This window comes from Schizosaccharomyces pombe (assembly GCF_000002945.2).
Source record: "Schizosaccharomyces pombe strain 972h- genome assembly, chromosome: III".
Classification (NCBI taxonomy): Eukaryota; Fungi; Ascomycota; class Schizosaccharomycetes; order Schizosaccharomycetales; family Schizosaccharomycetaceae; genus Schizosaccharomyces; species Schizosaccharomyces pombe.
The window spans coordinates 1,016,266-1,032,623 of record NC_003421.2 but is presented as its reverse complement, the minus strand read 5'-3'; the positions used below and the strand labels follow the sequence as shown (position 1 = coordinate 1,032,623).

The 16,358-nt window shown below is 36.1% G+C and overlaps 6 protein-coding genes and 13 long non-coding RNA genes across 19 annotated transcripts; 8 read left to right on the top strand and 11 right to left on the bottom strand.

The window, feature by feature from the left end:
* The first annotated feature begins 11 nt into the window (after positions 1–11).
* pwi1 (splicing coactivator Pwi1) lies at positions 12–1,628 on the top strand. The gene is made up of 4 exons (NM_001023047.3): positions 12–152; positions 206–295; positions 355–684; positions 723–1,628. The coding sequence occupies exons 1-4, from the start codon at positions 135–137 to the stop codon at positions 1,188–1,190; spliced, it is 906 nt and encodes a 301-aa protein (NP_588055.1). The 5' UTR covers positions 12–134; the 3' UTR covers positions 1,191–1,628.
* On the bottom strand, positions 57–469 carry SPOM_SPNCRNA.7163. Its single transcript, NR_196502.1, has one exon. It is a non-coding gene; the product is annotated as a non-coding RNA (long non-coding RNA).
* SPOM_SPNCRNA.7162 lies at positions 767–1,184 on the bottom strand. The gene has a single exon (NR_196501.1). It is a non-coding gene; the product is annotated as a non-coding RNA (long non-coding RNA).
* Positions 1,580–2,503, bottom strand: SPOM_SPNCRNA.1168. Its single transcript, NR_150023.1, has one exon. It is a non-coding gene; the product is annotated as a non-coding RNA (long non-coding RNA).
* naa40 (putative histone N-acetyltransferase Naa40) lies at positions 1,786–3,417 on the top strand. The gene has a single exon (NM_001023046.3). The coding sequence runs from the start codon at positions 1,796–1,798 to the stop codon at positions 2,366–2,368; it is 573 nt and encodes a 190-aa protein (NP_588054.2). The 5' UTR covers positions 1,786–1,795; the 3' UTR covers positions 2,369–3,417.
* Positions 2,802–3,144, bottom strand: SPOM_SPNCRNA.7161. Its single transcript, NR_196500.1, has one exon. It is a non-coding gene; the product is annotated as a non-coding RNA (long non-coding RNA).
* psy1 (plasma membrane SNARE Psy1) lies at positions 3,405–5,123 on the top strand. The gene has a single exon (NM_001023045.3). It carries the CDS (start codon positions 3,478–3,480, stop codon positions 4,330–4,332), a length of 855 nt encoding a protein of 284 aa, NP_588053.1. The 5' UTR covers positions 3,405–3,477; the 3' UTR covers positions 4,333–5,123.
* gbs1 (glucosidase II beta subunit Gbs1) lies at positions 4,705–7,100 on the bottom strand. Its single transcript, NM_001023044.3, has 7 exons — positions 6,973–7,100; positions 6,840–6,923; positions 6,745–6,783; positions 6,050–6,706; positions 5,785–5,922; positions 5,513–5,732; positions 4,705–5,468 (listed from the first exon to the last, which is right to left on the bottom strand). The coding sequence occupies exons 1-7, from the start codon at positions 7,070–7,072 to the stop codon at positions 5,186–5,188; spliced, it is 1,521 nt and encodes a 506-aa protein (NP_588052.1). The 5' UTR covers positions 7,073–7,100; the 3' UTR covers positions 4,705–5,185.
* SPOM_SPNCRNA.7160 lies at positions 5,186–5,860 on the top strand. The gene has a single exon (NR_196499.1). It is a non-coding gene; the product is annotated as a non-coding RNA (long non-coding RNA).
* On the top strand, positions 6,016–8,473 carry SPOM_SPNCRNA.7159. The gene has a single exon (NR_196498.1). It is a non-coding gene; the product is annotated as a non-coding RNA (long non-coding RNA).
* Positions 7,233–10,157, bottom strand: SPOM_SPCC825.01 (ATP-binding cassette protein). The gene has a single exon (NM_001023043.3). It carries the CDS (start codon positions 9,941–9,943, stop codon positions 7,475–7,477), a length of 2,469 nt encoding a protein of 822 aa, NP_588051.1. The 5' UTR covers positions 9,944–10,157; the 3' UTR covers positions 7,233–7,474.
* SPOM_SPNCRNA.7158 lies at positions 8,615–9,966 on the top strand. The gene has a single exon (NR_196497.1). It is a non-coding gene; the product is annotated as a non-coding RNA (long non-coding RNA).
* A 218-nt stretch (positions 10,158–10,375) lies between the features above and the next one.
* Positions 10,376–11,628, bottom strand: SPOM_SPNCRNA.1167. Its single transcript, NR_150022.1, has one exon. It is a non-coding gene; the product is annotated as a non-coding RNA (long non-coding RNA).
* Positions 11,310–15,928, top strand: ucp12 (ATP-dependent RNA helicase Ucp12). The gene is made up of 5 exons (NM_001023042.3): positions 11,310–11,596; positions 11,668–11,856; positions 11,916–12,516; positions 12,558–14,578; positions 14,622–15,928. Exons 1-5 carry the CDS (start codon positions 11,333–11,335, stop codon positions 15,528–15,530), a joined length of 3,984 nt encoding a protein of 1,327 aa, NP_588050.1. The 5' UTR covers positions 11,310–11,332; the 3' UTR covers positions 15,531–15,928.
* Positions 12,054–12,913, bottom strand: SPOM_SPNCRNA.7157. The gene has a single exon (NR_196496.1). It is a non-coding gene; the product is annotated as a non-coding RNA (long non-coding RNA).
* On the bottom strand, positions 13,408–14,477 carry SPOM_SPNCRNA.7156. The gene has a single exon (NR_196495.1). It is a non-coding gene; the product is annotated as a non-coding RNA (long non-coding RNA).
* Positions 14,990–15,227, bottom strand: SPOM_SPNCRNA.7155. The gene has a single exon (NR_196494.1). It is a non-coding gene; the product is annotated as a non-coding RNA (long non-coding RNA).
* SPOM_SPNCRNA.7154 lies at positions 15,443–15,775 on the bottom strand. Its single transcript, NR_196493.1, has one exon. It is a non-coding gene; the product is annotated as a non-coding RNA (long non-coding RNA).
* Positions 15,929–15,972: 44 nt separating the features above from the next.
* SPOM_SPNCRNA.7153 lies at positions 15,973–16,287 on the top strand. Its single transcript, NR_196492.1, has one exon. It is a non-coding gene; the product is annotated as a non-coding RNA (long non-coding RNA).
* The last annotated feature ends 71 nt before the right edge of the window (positions 16,288–16,358 follow it).

The following is a 16,358-nucleotide window of genomic DNA, read 5'->3' as shown; positions in this document are numbered from 1 at the left end:
TGCACTTAACCGCCGCTTAGCACCATTATTTAATAGAGGAAGATATTCTAACCTTAGGGAGGTGAGAAAATACGTTGACGACGATTTCTTAATATTTGACTGTTTATTGCTGCCTTCTTTCATTCTTGGTCAAAATGAGTGGGTTTTATAAGGTATGTAGTTTGAGTAAAGAATGTGTCATTTTAACCAAAGCTAACATTAAAAGGGTGTTGCCGCCGAGCAGGAAACCCTATTTACGACTGCAGACAAGAAGTTGATGCGAAGTACAAAGTTTCCTGCTAGTTATGATACTAAGGTACAAGATTTGCTGCATTCTTTCAGGCGCTGTTACGTTCAAGACATTAATTTATTTAGGTTGACATGAAAAAAGTGAATATTGAAGTCCTTAAACCTTGGATTGCGACTCGATTGAACGAACTAATTGGGTTTGAGGACGAGGTTGTTATAAATTTTGTGTACGGCATGCTGGAAGAAGCAGTCGAAGCCTCAAAAACAAGTGATTCCCAAAATGAATCAACACTTGATCCTAGAAAGGTTCAATTGAATTTAACGGGATTTTTGGAAAGCAATGCCACGGCCTTCACCGAAGAGCTTTGGTCGTTAATTATCTCTGCCTCGCAAAACCAGTATGGAATTCCGGAAAAATTTATTTTGGAGAAAAAGGAAGAAATATCAAAACTAAAAGTATGATCTTTTTCCCAAAACTTACTGACATTTAACAGGATCGAACTGAGGCTTCAAAAGAAGAATCGAAGACTGTGACTGATCATTCAAATCGTAGAGAATCAAGGCGCGAGTCAACTTATTATGACTCAAGAGAAAGAAATGGGAAAAGAACATCACGGTCTACTTTAGACCGTAAAAGGTTTCATGATGCAAGTGACACTGAACGTAACAGATATGGTCGAAGCCCGTCGCCTCATTCTCGGTTCTCAGAAAAGCCAAGAGGTGAGAGGTACGATATTCGCTCTTATTCACGCTCTCATAAAGAAAGGTATGAAGATCGATATAGACCAACTCGACGTCGGGAACGACATTATAGAACACGAGATGATGAAGGATTTGATGAGTTCGGAAGATCTCGAGATGGAAGATGGAGGGAATCTCGAACTAGTTACAGAGAAAAGCACCGATATGACCGGGATGCACTCTCCTCTGAAAGCGACTCAGGAACGCAGAAACATGATTAATGAAATTTATGAAGGCTGGTGTCAAGTTGGAGGATACCTAAACTTGATAACGATGAAAAAAACTTTTACTGCTCTGCTAATTACAAGTTGTAGCAAATTTTTATCCACAAGCAGTGGGTTTAGCAAATATGCCTTTAGAGCATCATCTATCTGCTAAAATGCCTTGAAGTTAAATCATGCTAATTGAAATATACGCGTTAATGACCCCGAAATTGTTTGTAAAAGTTTTTTTTTGTTTGCAAGTTTCTTTCTATCTTTGGAAACTATATATATATTTTAAAGTTGCATATTGCGTTTAAGGTCTCTTCCGGTTTCATCAGAAGTCAAGCTCTAAATTAATACAACTGCTGTTATTTGAATAAAGGATACGGCTTAAAACGATTATTGGAAATAGGAATTATTAGATGATTAAGAATATTCATTTTTTGTTATCGTGTATTACTAAGTAGGCTTGCTGTAGCAACAATAATAAAAATGATAGCATTTTGCTCGATATGTATTAAACCCTTATTCAATCTTTGGTTTTTAAAAGTGTAATGTGATATTGATACCTTAACAACATTATGCATTTTTTGAAGCAATACCTCTTTTACTCACCCAGACGTATGAAGACCCAGGAAATCAAGAATGTTACACTCGAAGACGTTGATTTTTTAAAAAACTTAGGGGTTTGGGTGGAGATATATCATCATCTAGAAAAAGGACTTCTTCAGCAATGTTTCAATTTGGTAAAAAAGAACATGGAAGCACTATATCGACAAAGCTCCTTCGGATGGGATGATTCAGAGAAATTGAAGGAAATGGAGATGGAAAAATTAGAGTATATTTGTATTTTTGAAAAAACCTCGAAAAAATTGGTAGGATTTCTGAGTTTTGAAGACACTGTGGAAGCAGGTCTGACTTGTTTATACATATATGAGATACAGCTAGATGAGCATATACGAGGGAGGAACGTTGGGAAATGGTTATTAAAAAATGCAAGTATACTTGCATATCGACGAAACCTAAAATATATTTTCCTGACAGTATTTAGCGCCAATTTAAACGCCTTGAATTTCTATCATCATTTTGATTTTGTACCTCATGAGTCATCTCCCCAAGAGAAAAAATTTAGATCAGGAAAAGTAATTCATCCGGACTATTATATACTTTATACGAAGTCCAGAAAGGATTGGTAATTGAGCTTCCGTATACACACATGCTTCATACCTTTTTGCCATCCCCCTCTAAAACTACAAAATATGTGTATAGTCTCTTTTCTTCTTTGGTGCATCCAATCTCTGAGTTTAATGTTTTGCATTGAAGTCATCAAATTTTGTGTATTTTTTAAATCTACGATACCATACATTATGACCTGGTCCCATCAAAATATTGTTCCATTTACTAAACCTTTAAAACTTTAGTAAAATATTTGAAATTTCTGTTCAGGACTTTTGTTTTATTCCATTAGCAACGTTGTAATGTTACATGATGCGAATTGCTTTTCAACCATAACAGCTTAGGGATTGGAGGGGCTACAATTTCTATTTTAATTTATTCATTAATGTCAAAATATTTCTACCTATATTGAGGTATATAGTTACTATCTTTTTAATTACTCAAAGAAAATCACTTAGGATATCGATTACTTCTGTTTCAAATTCAAACCTAGAAGTATAGATCAGAGAAAAATTACCGACAATGATAACTAAAATTTTCAGCATTCCTTTCTCGTTTCCAATGGCATTCAAACCATGATTGCTTTTAGTGTTAAAAAACAAAAACAAAAAAGAACGATTAATTCCGAGACAGTCAACTCCATCAACTACGAAAAACAATTAAATATTTTTTATGCATTTCTTGAAATAAACTACAGCAAAAATCTTTCTTTTCAACCAGAATATCAAGAAAACTTCACTCCTTATTCGTACCTCATACAAGTCCAAATAACGAGGAGAGTATCCTATTGTGATTTTAACAAACTCCAACTTCCTTGGAATTCAATTTTTAAGTATTAGGCGTATATTTTTGATATCAAGTTTAACGGATTGTATTGTACAACATTAAAAAGTAAACACTGCTACGTCACACAAAGCTCGGATTTGATTATGATTGGCGGACTTTCAACAGTGTGTTGTTGCTAAGCCGCCTTTTGTTTACCATTGTCTGCGAAAACATTCGTTAAATGCTGCTGTATGATTCTTTATTTTTAGTAGGAAAAACGTTCTTGTCTTTAACCAACAACAACAGAAGGTATCTATACCTTGTTTGTTCAACAAAACGGGTTTAAACAGATAAATATAACAAAATGAATAAAGCAAACGATTATACACTAGGAGTGGAGATGATCCCTCTTAGTATGGGAGAGTTTTTTGAAGAGATCGATCATATTCGCGATGCCATTCGTCAAATCGAAGATAATGTCGGTCGAATTGAGATGTTGCATCAACAATCGCTGCAAGAAATTGACGAAGCAAATATTGCAGCTACGACTCGCCATTTAGAAGGTTACACATCAGATACTCGACGTCTCCAAACTAGCGTTCAGTTGGCCATCCGGTCATTAGAGTCTCAAAATATGCAGCTGCCACCCGATAATGACACAGCCACCAGAAAAACACAGACCGAAGCTGTAAAAAAGAAATTTATGGACCAAATTCGTCACTTTTTACAAATAGAAAAGACATATCGTGCTCAATATGAACAACGTATGCGTCGGCAGCTTGAAATTGCCAACCCCAGGGCTACTGAAGATGATTTTCAAACCGCTATAAATGAAGAAAATGGTGGACAAGTATTTGCTCAGGCTTTGCTTCGATCAAATCGGTCTGGTGAAGCTCGCACTGCATTACGGGAAGTCCAGGAGCGTCATGCCGATATTAAAAGAATTGAAAGAACCATTGCTGAACTTGCACAGCTTTTCCAGGATATGGCTACTATGGTACAGGAGCAAGAACCAATGGTGGATAAAATTGTAACGGATGCTGTTAACGTTCGCACGAATATGGGTGAAGGAACTCAGCATATGGATAGAGCTATCAAGAGCGCTAGAGCAGCTCGTAAGAAAAAGTGGATTTGCTTTGGTATTTGTGTTGTTATCATTTGTGTAATCGTTGCTGTTTTATGTGGTGTTTTGATTCCTGTTCTTGGCAATAGACATTGATCAACGGTCATTCTTCCTTGTTGCATGAAAAGTTTTTTTCTTTTAAAAAATCATGTTTTTCATTACTTGGTTTTAATGATATTCTTTTATTCTTCTAGTATCTTGACTGTTCTAACCATAATCCTTTTGCTTACCCCTTTTTTTTCTGTTTCTTTTCTTTTAAACCTTTCTTCCTTGGACTTGTATAGTTTGTACAATTTTACCTTTTTCACCCTTTATCCACGTTATTCTTATTCATTTTCATTTCCTTTCATCCATCTCTTGCAAAATTCTCTGCGATCGTTATTACAATCCCTGTCTACACCTTTCCGTTTCCCCATCTACCCTTACTTAATATTTGAGTTGCTGCAAATGTATTTATTTTCAAATGCTGCAGTGATATGGCCGGTTAGATATCACCTTTGAAACGTTTACCTTTTTAGCATATTTCCCGTTTGAACGGTCCGATTGTGATTTATGGACTCTGGAAAGTCTTTTCATTTTCACTCATCGCTCGTTACTTAAGTTGCAGTGTAAAATATTTGGACTACACGTCTGGCATTGTTATTTTGTTTATTCATGGCATGCTGCTTCGTTCTTTACCCCAGCAGTGTTTTACATCATTCTCGGGTTTTATATTGGTAGAAACCAACAAAATTTATTTGGTTTTTTAAAAGACGATAACAGCATTGTTTTAACAGTTTATGTGTTTATACGTATATGAACGGAATCGAAGTTCATCATCAGTTCTGGATATTTCAATAAACGTTGTTGTATATTTTCAAAATGCTTAAAAAAAATAGGCGTAATTTACTGTAGAGACGACCATGAGTTGAATGTAGTAATTTATTTAAATGGCATAAGCGATATTATATTATAACTCATCGACAGATGATTCCTTGTCTTCCATTCCATTAACAGCATTTTCGTTTGCGCTGTTTTGGGTGTTGAGTAAAGACTGCTTGAGTTGATCAGGGGAGCACGCAGCAGGGCTCTTCATTTTGATTAAATACTCACATTTCTGAGCCTCCAGTACACTAACAATCTCATTTTCTACTCCACATTCAACAGTAACAATGGCAGATCTATGAGGACCATTCCAGCAACTTTGACCATTTTCATACTTTAGAACATTTCCTTCCTGCGAGGCAAAATTTCTAGAGTTGTTAGCAAACACATACCAAAGCAAATCTACACCTACCCTAATAGAATGGAATCTTGAAAAACATTTTCGTAAAACACCACCTTGTATGTATAGCCACCAATTTCACGTTTTGTTTCCATTCCCTTGATAGCTCTGTACAAATCCCACCCATGGTGGTATTCCAATTCATGCATAAGTTTTGTGTGTTCCTTTTCAAGACTCTTTTCGTTTTCTTCAGCAGCATCTAGGTCACGTTGAGCTGCTTCAAAACGGCGATCTTAATGAATTAGTAATTGGTAATCAACTAACAATCAACGAAAATAACATACATGATTCACTGTCAGTCAAAGGAGTTGAGGAGGCAGATGGACTTAATATTCCAAAATTGATAAGTGAGAGTTTGATGTTCCAAACGAGTGAATTTAAAATTTTTTTGATGTCCTTGATCAAAGAAGAAAAAGTAATATCTAATTCTCAAAGTCAGTTAAAGTTGAAACATTTGACCACGCAGCTAAATAATAAAAAGAAAAAGGAAAAAATCAAATTTTCTACTTTTTCTGTGACTAAATAATACAATAATTATGTTTCCCATACCTTCAGAAGGCCCTGTTAGCATTGAAAGGTGGTTGTTACATGACTCGAGATAGTTATGAACATCATCGGAGCTCACCTTTCTTCTGATTTCTTGCTCTTTAAGATCTTCAAAAGAAAGTATTGCTTCTTTCATAGTTTCATCAAATTTATCCGTTTCATATAGAAGTGTTAGTTCATCGAGAAGATTAGTCAAAATATCAAGTCTTTCTTGCATTTCATTACGCTCATCGACAAGTGAAAGTAGCGCTACCCTCAAATCTTGAAAATCTAAGGGCAACACGGCTTCAGCACCTAAATCCGTTGAACGCTTCATCTTCTCCACCTTCTCAGATAATTGGGTTTTCTCAGCGGAAACGGCAACTAAACTATCGCTAATTTCTTTGTATCGAGCCTTTACTTCGTCTGTTTTTTTTGCGCTTTCTAAAGCCCATTGTTCGCGAATTTTTAGTCCATTTTTTACAAGTCTATTATGCTCTTCTAATGTTGCCAAGTATTCTCGAGCCTTTTGGGCACAAGTATTAGGGCATTTAATAAGACTTTCATCAGAACCGTCACAGCAATCACACACGGTATCGTCAACACGATTTGATGGGATATATGAACTGATGTATCCTGTATTTTTACAAAAAAATTTACCATTGTGACAAGCAGATGTACCTAAGTGGATTAGCAAATAAATAGTAAAAGCTTATTACCTGGTTCATCTGACCCGTCAGGGCAATCACAATAATCGTCTAAAATGTGTTAGGTTTAGATTGGCACTTCAGATTTTAATTCTCAATAATCCTACCATTGACTTGATTAAATGATATTAACTTATCACTTCCCAAGCATTTCCAGTTTCCTTTGGCATCTGGCTTGTACAAGTCCGATTCTACAAGTAATGAGTAATGCTTTCTATTGTAATCTCAATTCAAACTTACTATCACTTGCTACACCACGGAGGTCATTTGCAGCATTTACTGTATACAATGAACTGATCAACAAAGGTGCAGTCAACGTGTACCATTGACTGAACTTCATCTTCTCAGAATTTTTTAGTGTTGGTTGTAGCTTCAGATCACACCGGTTCACGACCACATATAGGAATTCAGGGATAGAAGGATCAAAAGTAAAAAATTGCACTAATTGTTCGTCTGATATTTAAATTGTTAAGATTTTAATCAGATCATGAGTTATGGTGGTTTTATGGTATTAGGGTTTTTGTAAAAATACTACTATTTATTGCTTAACTATTACAGAATTTTTCAACTTAAACAATGTAATTAAAAAAAAAACAAATCAATTACGGAGACCTAAACTCTTCAAAAAAACTATTTAAAAAAAAAGTTTTTGAAAAGCAACAATATAGAGATGACGGGGATGCCGTAAATGTACAATGAAGCAATTTTAAATTTATCTATACCAACCCAAACACGACACTTCCTATTTTTTTTGCTTCTCCAATTCAATTCGACGCTCTTCTTCTCTTTCCTTAGCAATTTGTTGTTTCAGCATCATTTTATAATCACGAATTTCTCCATCAAATTCTTTCACTGTACCGTTTTGTACTATCCAGATTTCCTCAGCAACTTGATCAATTAAACGGAAGTCGTGAGTAATGAAAACGACACCACCATCGAAGTTGTTCAGAGCATCAGCAAGGGCATCGATAGTGTCAATGTCCAGGGCATTAGTAGGTTCGTCGAGCAATAAGATATGGGGTTGTGTCATTCCAAGAAAAGCAAAAAGTACGCGACGACGTTGTCCATCAGATAATTGACCCATAGGAATGACTTGGCTTTTGCCCGTTAATCCGTAACGACCAACGATTCTGCGCATCTCTCCTTCAGGTTTATTGCCAAATTTTGTACGCAACCATTCGACTGCAGAAAGTCGCATATCAAGTTGATCACCCATGTGTTGGTTGAAAAGGGCTAAACGCAAACCATGATGGCGTACAACGCTACCAGTACTTGGTTGAACCTTTTCCAAGATTAATTTAATTAACGTAGTCTTTCCAGCACCATTGGGACCTACCAAGGCAACTCTTGATTTCAAATCCAGGCCAAAATTTAGTTTAGAGAAAATCGTTGGACCACCTGGATAATTGAAGGAAACGTCTTGGAATTTGATAGCAGGGGAAGGTATACCCCCACCGCAATCTTCAAACCGTATCACCAGTTGCTTTTCTTGAATGATTTCTTCATCCAAAACTTTGCCAGATTGTTTATCCTTTTCTAACTTTTTGTTCATGGCCTTTACCTTCGCCTTAGCCTTCTTTTGTTGCTCACTACCGGTCATGTTCAATTTGTTCTGAAGTTTAGCCATATCCTTTTCTTGTTGACGGGCTTTCTTAGCGAGCTGAACATCGCGTTCAGCACGTACTTTAAGGAATGTATCGTAATTGCCTGAGTAGTAATCGAGTTTTTGATGATAAAGATGGATAATATCAGTACAAACTTCATTAAGTGTGTCTTGAGTATGACATGTGATAAGTAAAGTATGTCCCTCCATCTCATGTGTTAAATATTCTTCTAACCATGCAACAGCTTCCAAGTCCAAGTGGTTTGTAGGTTCATCAAGCATCATCAGAGTGGGCTTAATAAACAAAATACGAGCCAAGGCAATACGCATTCTCCAACCACCACTTAGTTCGTTGGTGCGTTTGGCAATCATTTCGTCAGTGAATTGAAGACCACGGAGAATTTTATATACACGATGATCACTATTCTCTGTTTCAAGGTCCGTTAAGCGTGTTTGAATAGTATCTAATTCTACAGCATTTTTATCAGGATCATCAAGCAAGTCCTCCATCATTGCTTCCAAATGTTTACGCTCTTGTTCATTGATATCCAAAACTGCTTCAACGCAAGTAAGTTCGTTGGGAATATATTCACGGTCCAATAAATAAAAGTCCAAAGAGGAAGGAGTAGGGATCAAGCCACAAGCAATTGCATGAAGTAACGTGGACTTACCACTACCATTCGGCGCAATTAAGCCGTAACGGCGACCATTAATTAAATTCAACTCTGAATCTTTAATTAGAAGCTTTCCCCATGCAGAAACGGAAAGTTTTTCAACCTGTAGGTCACGACTATTTGGAGGACTTAATAAGTTCCCGGTGACTGTAATACCATCTGCAGGGTTACTACCATCAGGGGCGACTTTTTGACCAGAAGCGTATGCAAAAATAAGGCGGCCACTTGGAAGACCATCTTTAAACGCGTCGGTTTTATTCAAAGGAGCAGCATTTGCGTCGTTGTCCTTGTTTTCGCTTTCCAACATACTAGCGAGTTTACGAGCCTTTTCCTCTTTTTTGCGAGTCTTTCTATCTTTTTTAGGAGCATCATCGTTCTCTTTAGATTTCTTTTTCTTTTTCTTATCCTTTTCAGATGATTCAATATCTCCATCATCCAAAGCTTCACTCCCATCATCCTTAGATTTTGACTTCTTTTTCTTCTTCTTTGATTTTTCAGATGACTCACTCTCTTCCTCATCTAGAGAGAGATCGTCCATGTCGTCAGCAAGTGCATCAAATGCATTCTTAGGACTAGCCTTTTTGCTAGATTTTTTATTCTTGCGAACTGGCTTTTCGGAGTCCTCTTCTTCCTCTTCTTCAACGCTTTGTTCATCAGCAAAAGCTTCAAAAGCATTAGCCTTGGCCTTTTTAGATTTTTTAGAAGGCTTTTTTTTCACAGGAACAACTTCCTCATCTACTTCATCGTCTTCCGGCTTCAGATCATAATTGGAGTCGTTATCACTATTGAAAGCACTTGCTTTATTCAGTTTCTTTTTGTTCTTCTTTGCTTTGGATTTAGTTACAGGTTGAGGGCTTTCACTCTCAATCTCACTTTGTAAGCTTTCAAGCTCCAAATCAGCATCACGTTGAGTTGAACGCTTTCCCCTAGCCATTATCAAATTATTCTTGTTAAGATTAGATGAGTCTTCAATAAATGATGCAGAAAAAGTGCGCAACCAGCAAAAAATGTAATTTCAAAAGTAAAATAATCCTTGAAAGAGTTATTACAATTATTCTCTTTATTTAAAATTTTTTTTTAAAAGAATTGACCGATTATTTACCCAATTTTAAATGGACAAGCGACTTTTGCAGTTAGCTGTAGAGGTCAAATGGCATAGTGAAAAATTAATATATATGTGCAAGTGTTAGGGCCAACAGGAGGCAATTTAAGTCTGAACCTAAGAGGTTGAATTAAGAAAAATTAAACAATAAGAAGCATGTTTATAAGGATTCTTTGCTATTTACCATAAAAGTGTAGTCTCAGGCAATATTCGCAAAAAAACCTAGGAAATCTCTTACATTATTACATAGTTTATTAGGTAGCGAGAAAACCTGAATGATACGCTGGAAGAAATTTGTAAAGGATTTTTAGCTTTTTATTTTATAAACTTAAAGGGAAATTATAGTAATTAGGATCTAGTTGGGAGACTAGTCAACCATATATGGTAAAAAATACCTCTTAAATTTTCAGCCCTTAAGACGCTTGCACGGATATTTCCCCAGTTTATACAGTACAGATTTGAAGTAAACGCTTTAATCCTTTGATCCTGTGGAGAATTTAGCGAATTGTCAAAATCCCCAGGTCAACATTGCTCCATAAATTATGAACCTTTGCTAGTGCTAATGAATATTATTCAATTCAAACGAAGATGTAAGTCTGTTTATAAGTGAGCCAGAAAAAGTAAGGTCTCTTTAAGGATTTGCTCGAAGACAGGAAACTCATCATCATCTGAAACACTCATACGTCTCAATGATCGATCATTCTTTAAACGCTGTGGATTTATATAACCGGTATTTTGTCTTGAAACTTTGCGAATTGAATTCCATATTCTCAAAAGTGACGTTGAGAATGCTTCTTACTATTCCTGTTTGCGCCATGATTTGTTAAAATTGCAAAAGAAAAAGGTAATCCTGATCAAAAAAATTTCTAAATGCTCTTATACGCGTATGTCCAACTGCGTACTTATTACCAATGTTGACAGCTGTAGTACACGTACGGGGGATGTTTAAATCAATAGCAAAAACATCCTAAAAGAAATATAATCAATAAACGCTTTCAACGCTTCACAATAATTAAATTCAAACACCCAACTTTCTGATTTTCAATAACGCAATATACCTTCTTCTTTCATGTGTGATGTATTTATTTTACCAAAAATTTGATGGAATTAACTTTGACTTAGAATAAGAATTACCTTCTTGGATAAATTAGTTTTCTCAATTATTCATCAACTCAGCACACTGGCTTAAAAATTCTTTGCGTTCAACCATATTACCATCGAATGGGTTCAAAAGGAAAAAAGGGAAAATCATCGGAGGTTAATTTAGAAACTTCAAAAAACAAGGAAAAAAATATCAAAGGGAAAAAGAAAAACTCACTTGATCCAATTGAAAAAAATAAACAGGAAACAGCAGGCCTGCAAACGACTTCACGTCCTACTGCCAAACAGTTAGTAGGAGGAAGCTCTTGGACTGGAAAAATTCCTGTCGTTTTACTAAATGAACATTGCCAAAGAAGTAAATGGGAGAAAAGTGATGTTAAGGTGGTAAGTCAGCTCTTAAAAGATGCGAATTAACCAATCTATCGAACACATACTTACTAAAATCTTCTAAACAGAGGCAAACCAAATCTAAAAATTACATTTTTACTTCTGTCGTACTTGCTAAGAAGGACCCAAAAAACCCTTCGATATTAGACCATGTATCTCTGATTCCTCCCAAGTCCTATTATGAGAATGGCTACTTTCCTGAAAAAGAAACGTTAGTGGAAGCACGAAATGTTGGCGCCGTTTATGCTTTGCATCGAGTAAGGATCTATACTTATTTATTTTCAAGCAATCATTAACCAACTTTAATTTCTAACAGATAATGTCTCATAAATCATTACAACATGCCCTTCCACCTGAACATCGGAATATATGGTTTGATATGGAGAAACAAAAGAAGGAAGAGCTAAAAAATAAGCACAGCTGGCTTTACAATGAAGATCCCTTCAAAGCAGCCAAAGAACTACAGGCAGCACGCGCTTCTTCAGCTGCCAAACCACCGCCAAAAGCATCTCAGAAAAATGAAAAGGTCTCTTTGACATCTATCAAAAACACAAGCCTTTCACACTTCTCAAAGTTCAATTTCAAATATGCTCTTCCTATTCACATGAGTCTTGAAAATCGTCGCTCTCTAGAGAACCTTTTTCGCAATATGAACACGTGGGATATACTAGAGGATACAAAAAATTTAGAGCCCGATACTTCTATTGTTAATGATTTAATTTCTTTAGGTTTTCGAGACATTCATGCTAAAGAAGCTTGTCAGTACTGTGTTTCCCTTGAAGATGCTTTAGAGTGGCTAATCATTCATGTTCCAGAAGACGATCTTCCTACAAGATTTCTTCCTTCTGATTATACAACAGGAATATCTGTTCAGAATCTAAATTCAGCGAATCTGGCCATTCACTACAACGCTAAACGTATGTGCGTATGACATTTGTTCAACACTAACTATTAACAGGGATTTCGGAGACGGGCTATAGCTTTGACTTATGTTTTTCTACTCTTCAAACTTTTGAAAATAACATTCAAATTAGTTCAGAGTACTTACAGCAGCATCTAATTGGTGAAAGCTTTGATGGGAATATATCTTTGGAACCAAATAGTACCGAATGGGATGATGATGTTAGTGCTTTGCAATCTATTTTGGATAATAAGGTCTCAAAAATAGAGAATGGATGTAGAGTGCGTATTGACTACCCGACTAGTGAATTTGGTGAGCTTTTCGTCGATTTTAGAAGGCCTGCCCGTTCGTATCCTGCACACATTCCTTTAATGTCTCTATCCTCTACAAAAAGAATGGCATCCTATATTAAGTTGAGTATTCTTAAAAAGATGGTTGTTTACGCAATGGATCTTAGAGGTGAATGCATGTTATCCTGGTTGTATAATCATCTTCAGGAAAATATTGAAGACTTTTTACAAAATATTGGAAGCTTACTAAATATTTCAGCTGCAACAATTGGTGTCTCTTTATCCTCTCAAAACAAGTCTGCGCCGACTGCCAAAAAGAATAACAGTTTCAAGCCAAAATTATTTCGCCGTTCGCGCGAATTATCTGAAAAATTATGTAATAACTGGAGTGAGAGGGTTAAAAGTCCTTCATATCAATTAAAAGTTCGTGAACGTGAGAAACTCCCTGCATGGGAATCAAGGAGAAAAATTATGGACGCCATACAGCATTCTCAAGTTGTTGTTATAAGTGGTGAAACTGGTAGTGGAAAATCAACACAAGTAGTTCAATTTATCTTGGACCATTATCTTTCTTCTGGAGAAAAAGATTTGCAAACAGTTGTTTGTACACAGCCAAGGAGAATATCTGCGATAAGTTTGGCGGAAAGAGTTGCCTTCGAACGTGATACAACTGTTGGAAAAGAAGTTGGTTACAGTGTACATGGTGAAAAATCCATATCTAAAGAAACCCTTCTTGAGTTTTGCACTACAGGTTTGCTTCTTAGAAGAATTCAGCAACATGGTCTAGGCTTTTTGAGTACTTTATCTTGTGTTGTTGTAGATGAAGTACATGAAAGATCCATCGAAAATGATATACTCTTAACACTTTTGAAACTAGTAATTTCTCGTATCCCAAATTTGAAAGTCATTTTGATGAGTGCCACGGTGAACTCCGATACATTCAAATATTATTTTGGAAATGCTGGTCATTTACATATTCACGGCCGTACTTTTCCGATCAAGGATTACTACATTGAGGATTTTGCGCCTAAGCTAAATGAAGATGATGACGAGGAAGACGTTCCCAGAAGAAAGAAAAAAGAATATGAAATTGATTATCATCTTATTTCTAGACTTGTTAGTTCTATTGATGCTGAACTTGGTTCCTCTAGTGGTTCTATATTGGTTTTCCTTCCCGGTGTCTCAAACATAGCTCGTTGTATTCGTGAAATAAAATCAAAAGACGGCTCAAAATTTGAGGTCCTCCCATTACATGCCTCTTTGAATACTTCGGAGCAAAGGAGATGTTTCAAAACATACACAAAGCGGAAGATCATATGTGCAACAAATATTGCGGAGACTTCAATTACTATTGATGATGTTGTTGCCGTTATTGACAGCGGCAGAGTTAAGCAAATTGATTATGATGTTGAACGAGATCTGGTGACTTTTAAAGAGACTTGGGCCTCAAGAGCTGCTTGTCAACAACGCCGGGGTCGGGCGGGTCGTGTTAAGAAAGGAATATGTTATAAGTTATATACAAGAGGATTTGAAGAAAAAGGAATGCTAGGCCAAACACCTCCCGAAGTTTTACGGACGGCTTTAAGTCAGGTTTGTCTTAACGTAGTTCCTTTGGTCAAGAGATTTTCTTCTGCTGGTAATTCTGTGAACCAGGGTTCAATCAAAAAATTTATGAACAGCCTTATTGATCCACCGAATGATGCAACGGTAGACCTTGCTTTGAAAAAACTAATTCAAGTCGGTGCTCTCACCGTGTCAGAAGATTTAACTGGTTTAGGAGAATACTTAGTAAGTAATGATGTGTTTTTATGTGAAACTAATATAATTTTAGGTGTCATTACCCATAGATCTAAAGCTTGGAAAGCTTTTGGTGTTTGGTTCGATCTTTGGATATTTGGAACCTGCGCTTACTATTACAGCTATTCTCTCTACAAAGTCTCCTTTCTTAGGAGACGATGAAGCTAGGGAAATAAGGAGTAAACAAAGTCAAGGATGGGGAGATGTTTTGGCTGATGCTCGAGTATATCACAACTGGCTCGAAATACTAGAAACCAGGGGTGTAAAGAAAACAGTTCAGTGGTGTGAAGAGATGCATCTTCATTACACAACGTTACAACAAATTCGACAGAATCGAAACGAATTGAGCGAAGCTGCACAGCTACTTGAACTAACTACTAAAAAGCTGACTGGTAACTTTGATTGGTATTCAACTGAAAACCTGACTGTTCTATCGACTCTAATTGCTGCTGCTTTAAGTCCCAATGTTGTGAAATGTGTTTATCCTGATAAAAAATTTGTTGCTTCATTTTCTGGATCGCTTGAAATGGAGCAGGAAGCTCGCCTGACGAAGTTTTATGATCAAAACAACCAAAGGTTATTCATACATCCTTCAAGTACTATGTTTGTTAATTCTCCAAATGCTTCAAGATGTACGTTCGTGGCATATGAGCAAAAGGTAGAAACCACGAAACCTTTCCTTAGAAATTGTACACCTATCAATACATATGGAATGATTTTGCTGGGAGCAAATGATATACTCATTGATCCTCTTGGTAAGGGATTAATACTTGATCAAGCATATTGCATTAAAGCGTGGCCTAAAGTCGTTATTTTATTAAAAATGCTAAAAAGATGTCTTGATGCCTCATTACATGAGCGATTGGAATCTTCGTCGGGGTTAAACTACGAAAGTGAAATACATCAATGTATTCGTACTCTGATTGCAGGCAACGGTGTTTAGCTCCCCTTCTCTATTTCCTTGAAAGAGCATAAATGGTACAAATCACTTTTATTGTTCAAATGAGGCAGGTTATACCTAAAAAAAGATTATTATTTTGGAACAGTTTATGATCTTAATTTTTCAACTCAATACAGGACGGACACGATAAATTTTCTTTTAATATTTTATTGCCTTACTGACATTTAACATAAAAAAGGGATCATTTAACTCCGCGTCTACTTGCTTTAGGAGGTGCTGAATAAGATTGTTTATTTACCAACATAATTCATGTATTTGAAAATTATTTTTTTACTCAAACAACTGAAAAGCTAATACTTCCTTACCCGTTCACCTGTATTTACATTCCATTTTACGAGATGATAAATTTCATTAAAGTTAAGTGAAAACTTCGTTGTGCCTCAGTATCAGAAATATGGAGCTTAGCAACAGTAATTAGTATGTCTTTTGCACTCTCTGTAAGGATACGAAAAACTGTGTCGGCATTTCTTTGTAATGTATAATATAATGGAGGTAATATTACTTTGCTATCCTTAGTATGACTAGGGCTATAGAGTATACCATTATAAATATAATAATAACTTTTATCGACCTAATGGAAGAATGAGAGTTCATTTGGGCTTCATGCTTTTTATTAAGTTTTATTTTGGAATAAAGGATTAACTTGCATGTCATATTGTGAGTATCAGTCTCATGCCCAACGTTACTAAAGAGCACTCATTGTATAATGATAGCTAACGCCGCTCATATGGTGAATGATAACGATAGAACTAATTATACTGAAGCTTCGTTATTTCATTGTTATGACCCTCTCATTTAAATGACATATCT

Coding starts and splice junctions, on each gene's coding strand:
- gbs1 (NM_001023044.3), bottom strand. CDS start 7,072: ATGAAGTTCAGTCAATGGTACACGTTGACTGCACCTTTGTTGATCAGT. Junction 5,923..6,049: donor GCTAACAGGGCCTTCTGAAG/GTATGGGAAACA, acceptor TTTGAGAATTAG/ATATTACTTTTTCTTCTTTG. Junction 5,733..5,784: donor TTTGACTGACAGTGAATCAT/GTATGTTATTTT, acceptor TAATTCATTAAG/ATCGCCGTTTTGAAGCAGCT.
- ucp12 (NM_001023042.3), top strand. CDS start 11,333: ATGGGTTCAAAAGGAAAAAAGGGAAAATCATCGGAGGTTAATTTAGAA. Junction 11,857..11,915: donor CCGTTTATGCTTTGCATCGA/GTAAGGATCTAT, acceptor AATTTCTAACAG/ATAATGTCTCATAAATCATT. Junction 14,579..14,621: donor CTGGTTTAGGAGAATACTTA/GTAAGTAATGAT, acceptor ATATAATTTTAG/GTGTCATTACCCATAGATCT.
- naa40 (NM_001023046.3), top strand. CDS start 1,796: ATGAAGACCCAGGAAATCAAGAATGTTACACTCGAAGACGTTGATTTT.
- pwi1 (NM_001023047.3), top strand. Junction 296..354: donor CTGCTAGTTATGATACTAAG/GTACAAGATTTG, acceptor TAATTTATTTAG/GTTGACATGAAAAAAGTGAA. Junction 685..722: donor AAGAAATATCAAAACTAAAA/GTATGATCTTTT, acceptor GACATTTAACAG/GATCGAACTGAGGCTTCAAA.
- psy1 (NM_001023045.3), top strand. CDS start 3,478: ATGAATAAAGCAAACGATTATACACTAGGAGTGGAGATGATCCCTCTT.
- SPOM_SPCC825.01 (NM_001023043.3), bottom strand. CDS start 9,943: ATGGCTAGGGGAAAGCGTTCAACTCAACGTGATGCTGATTTGGAGCTT.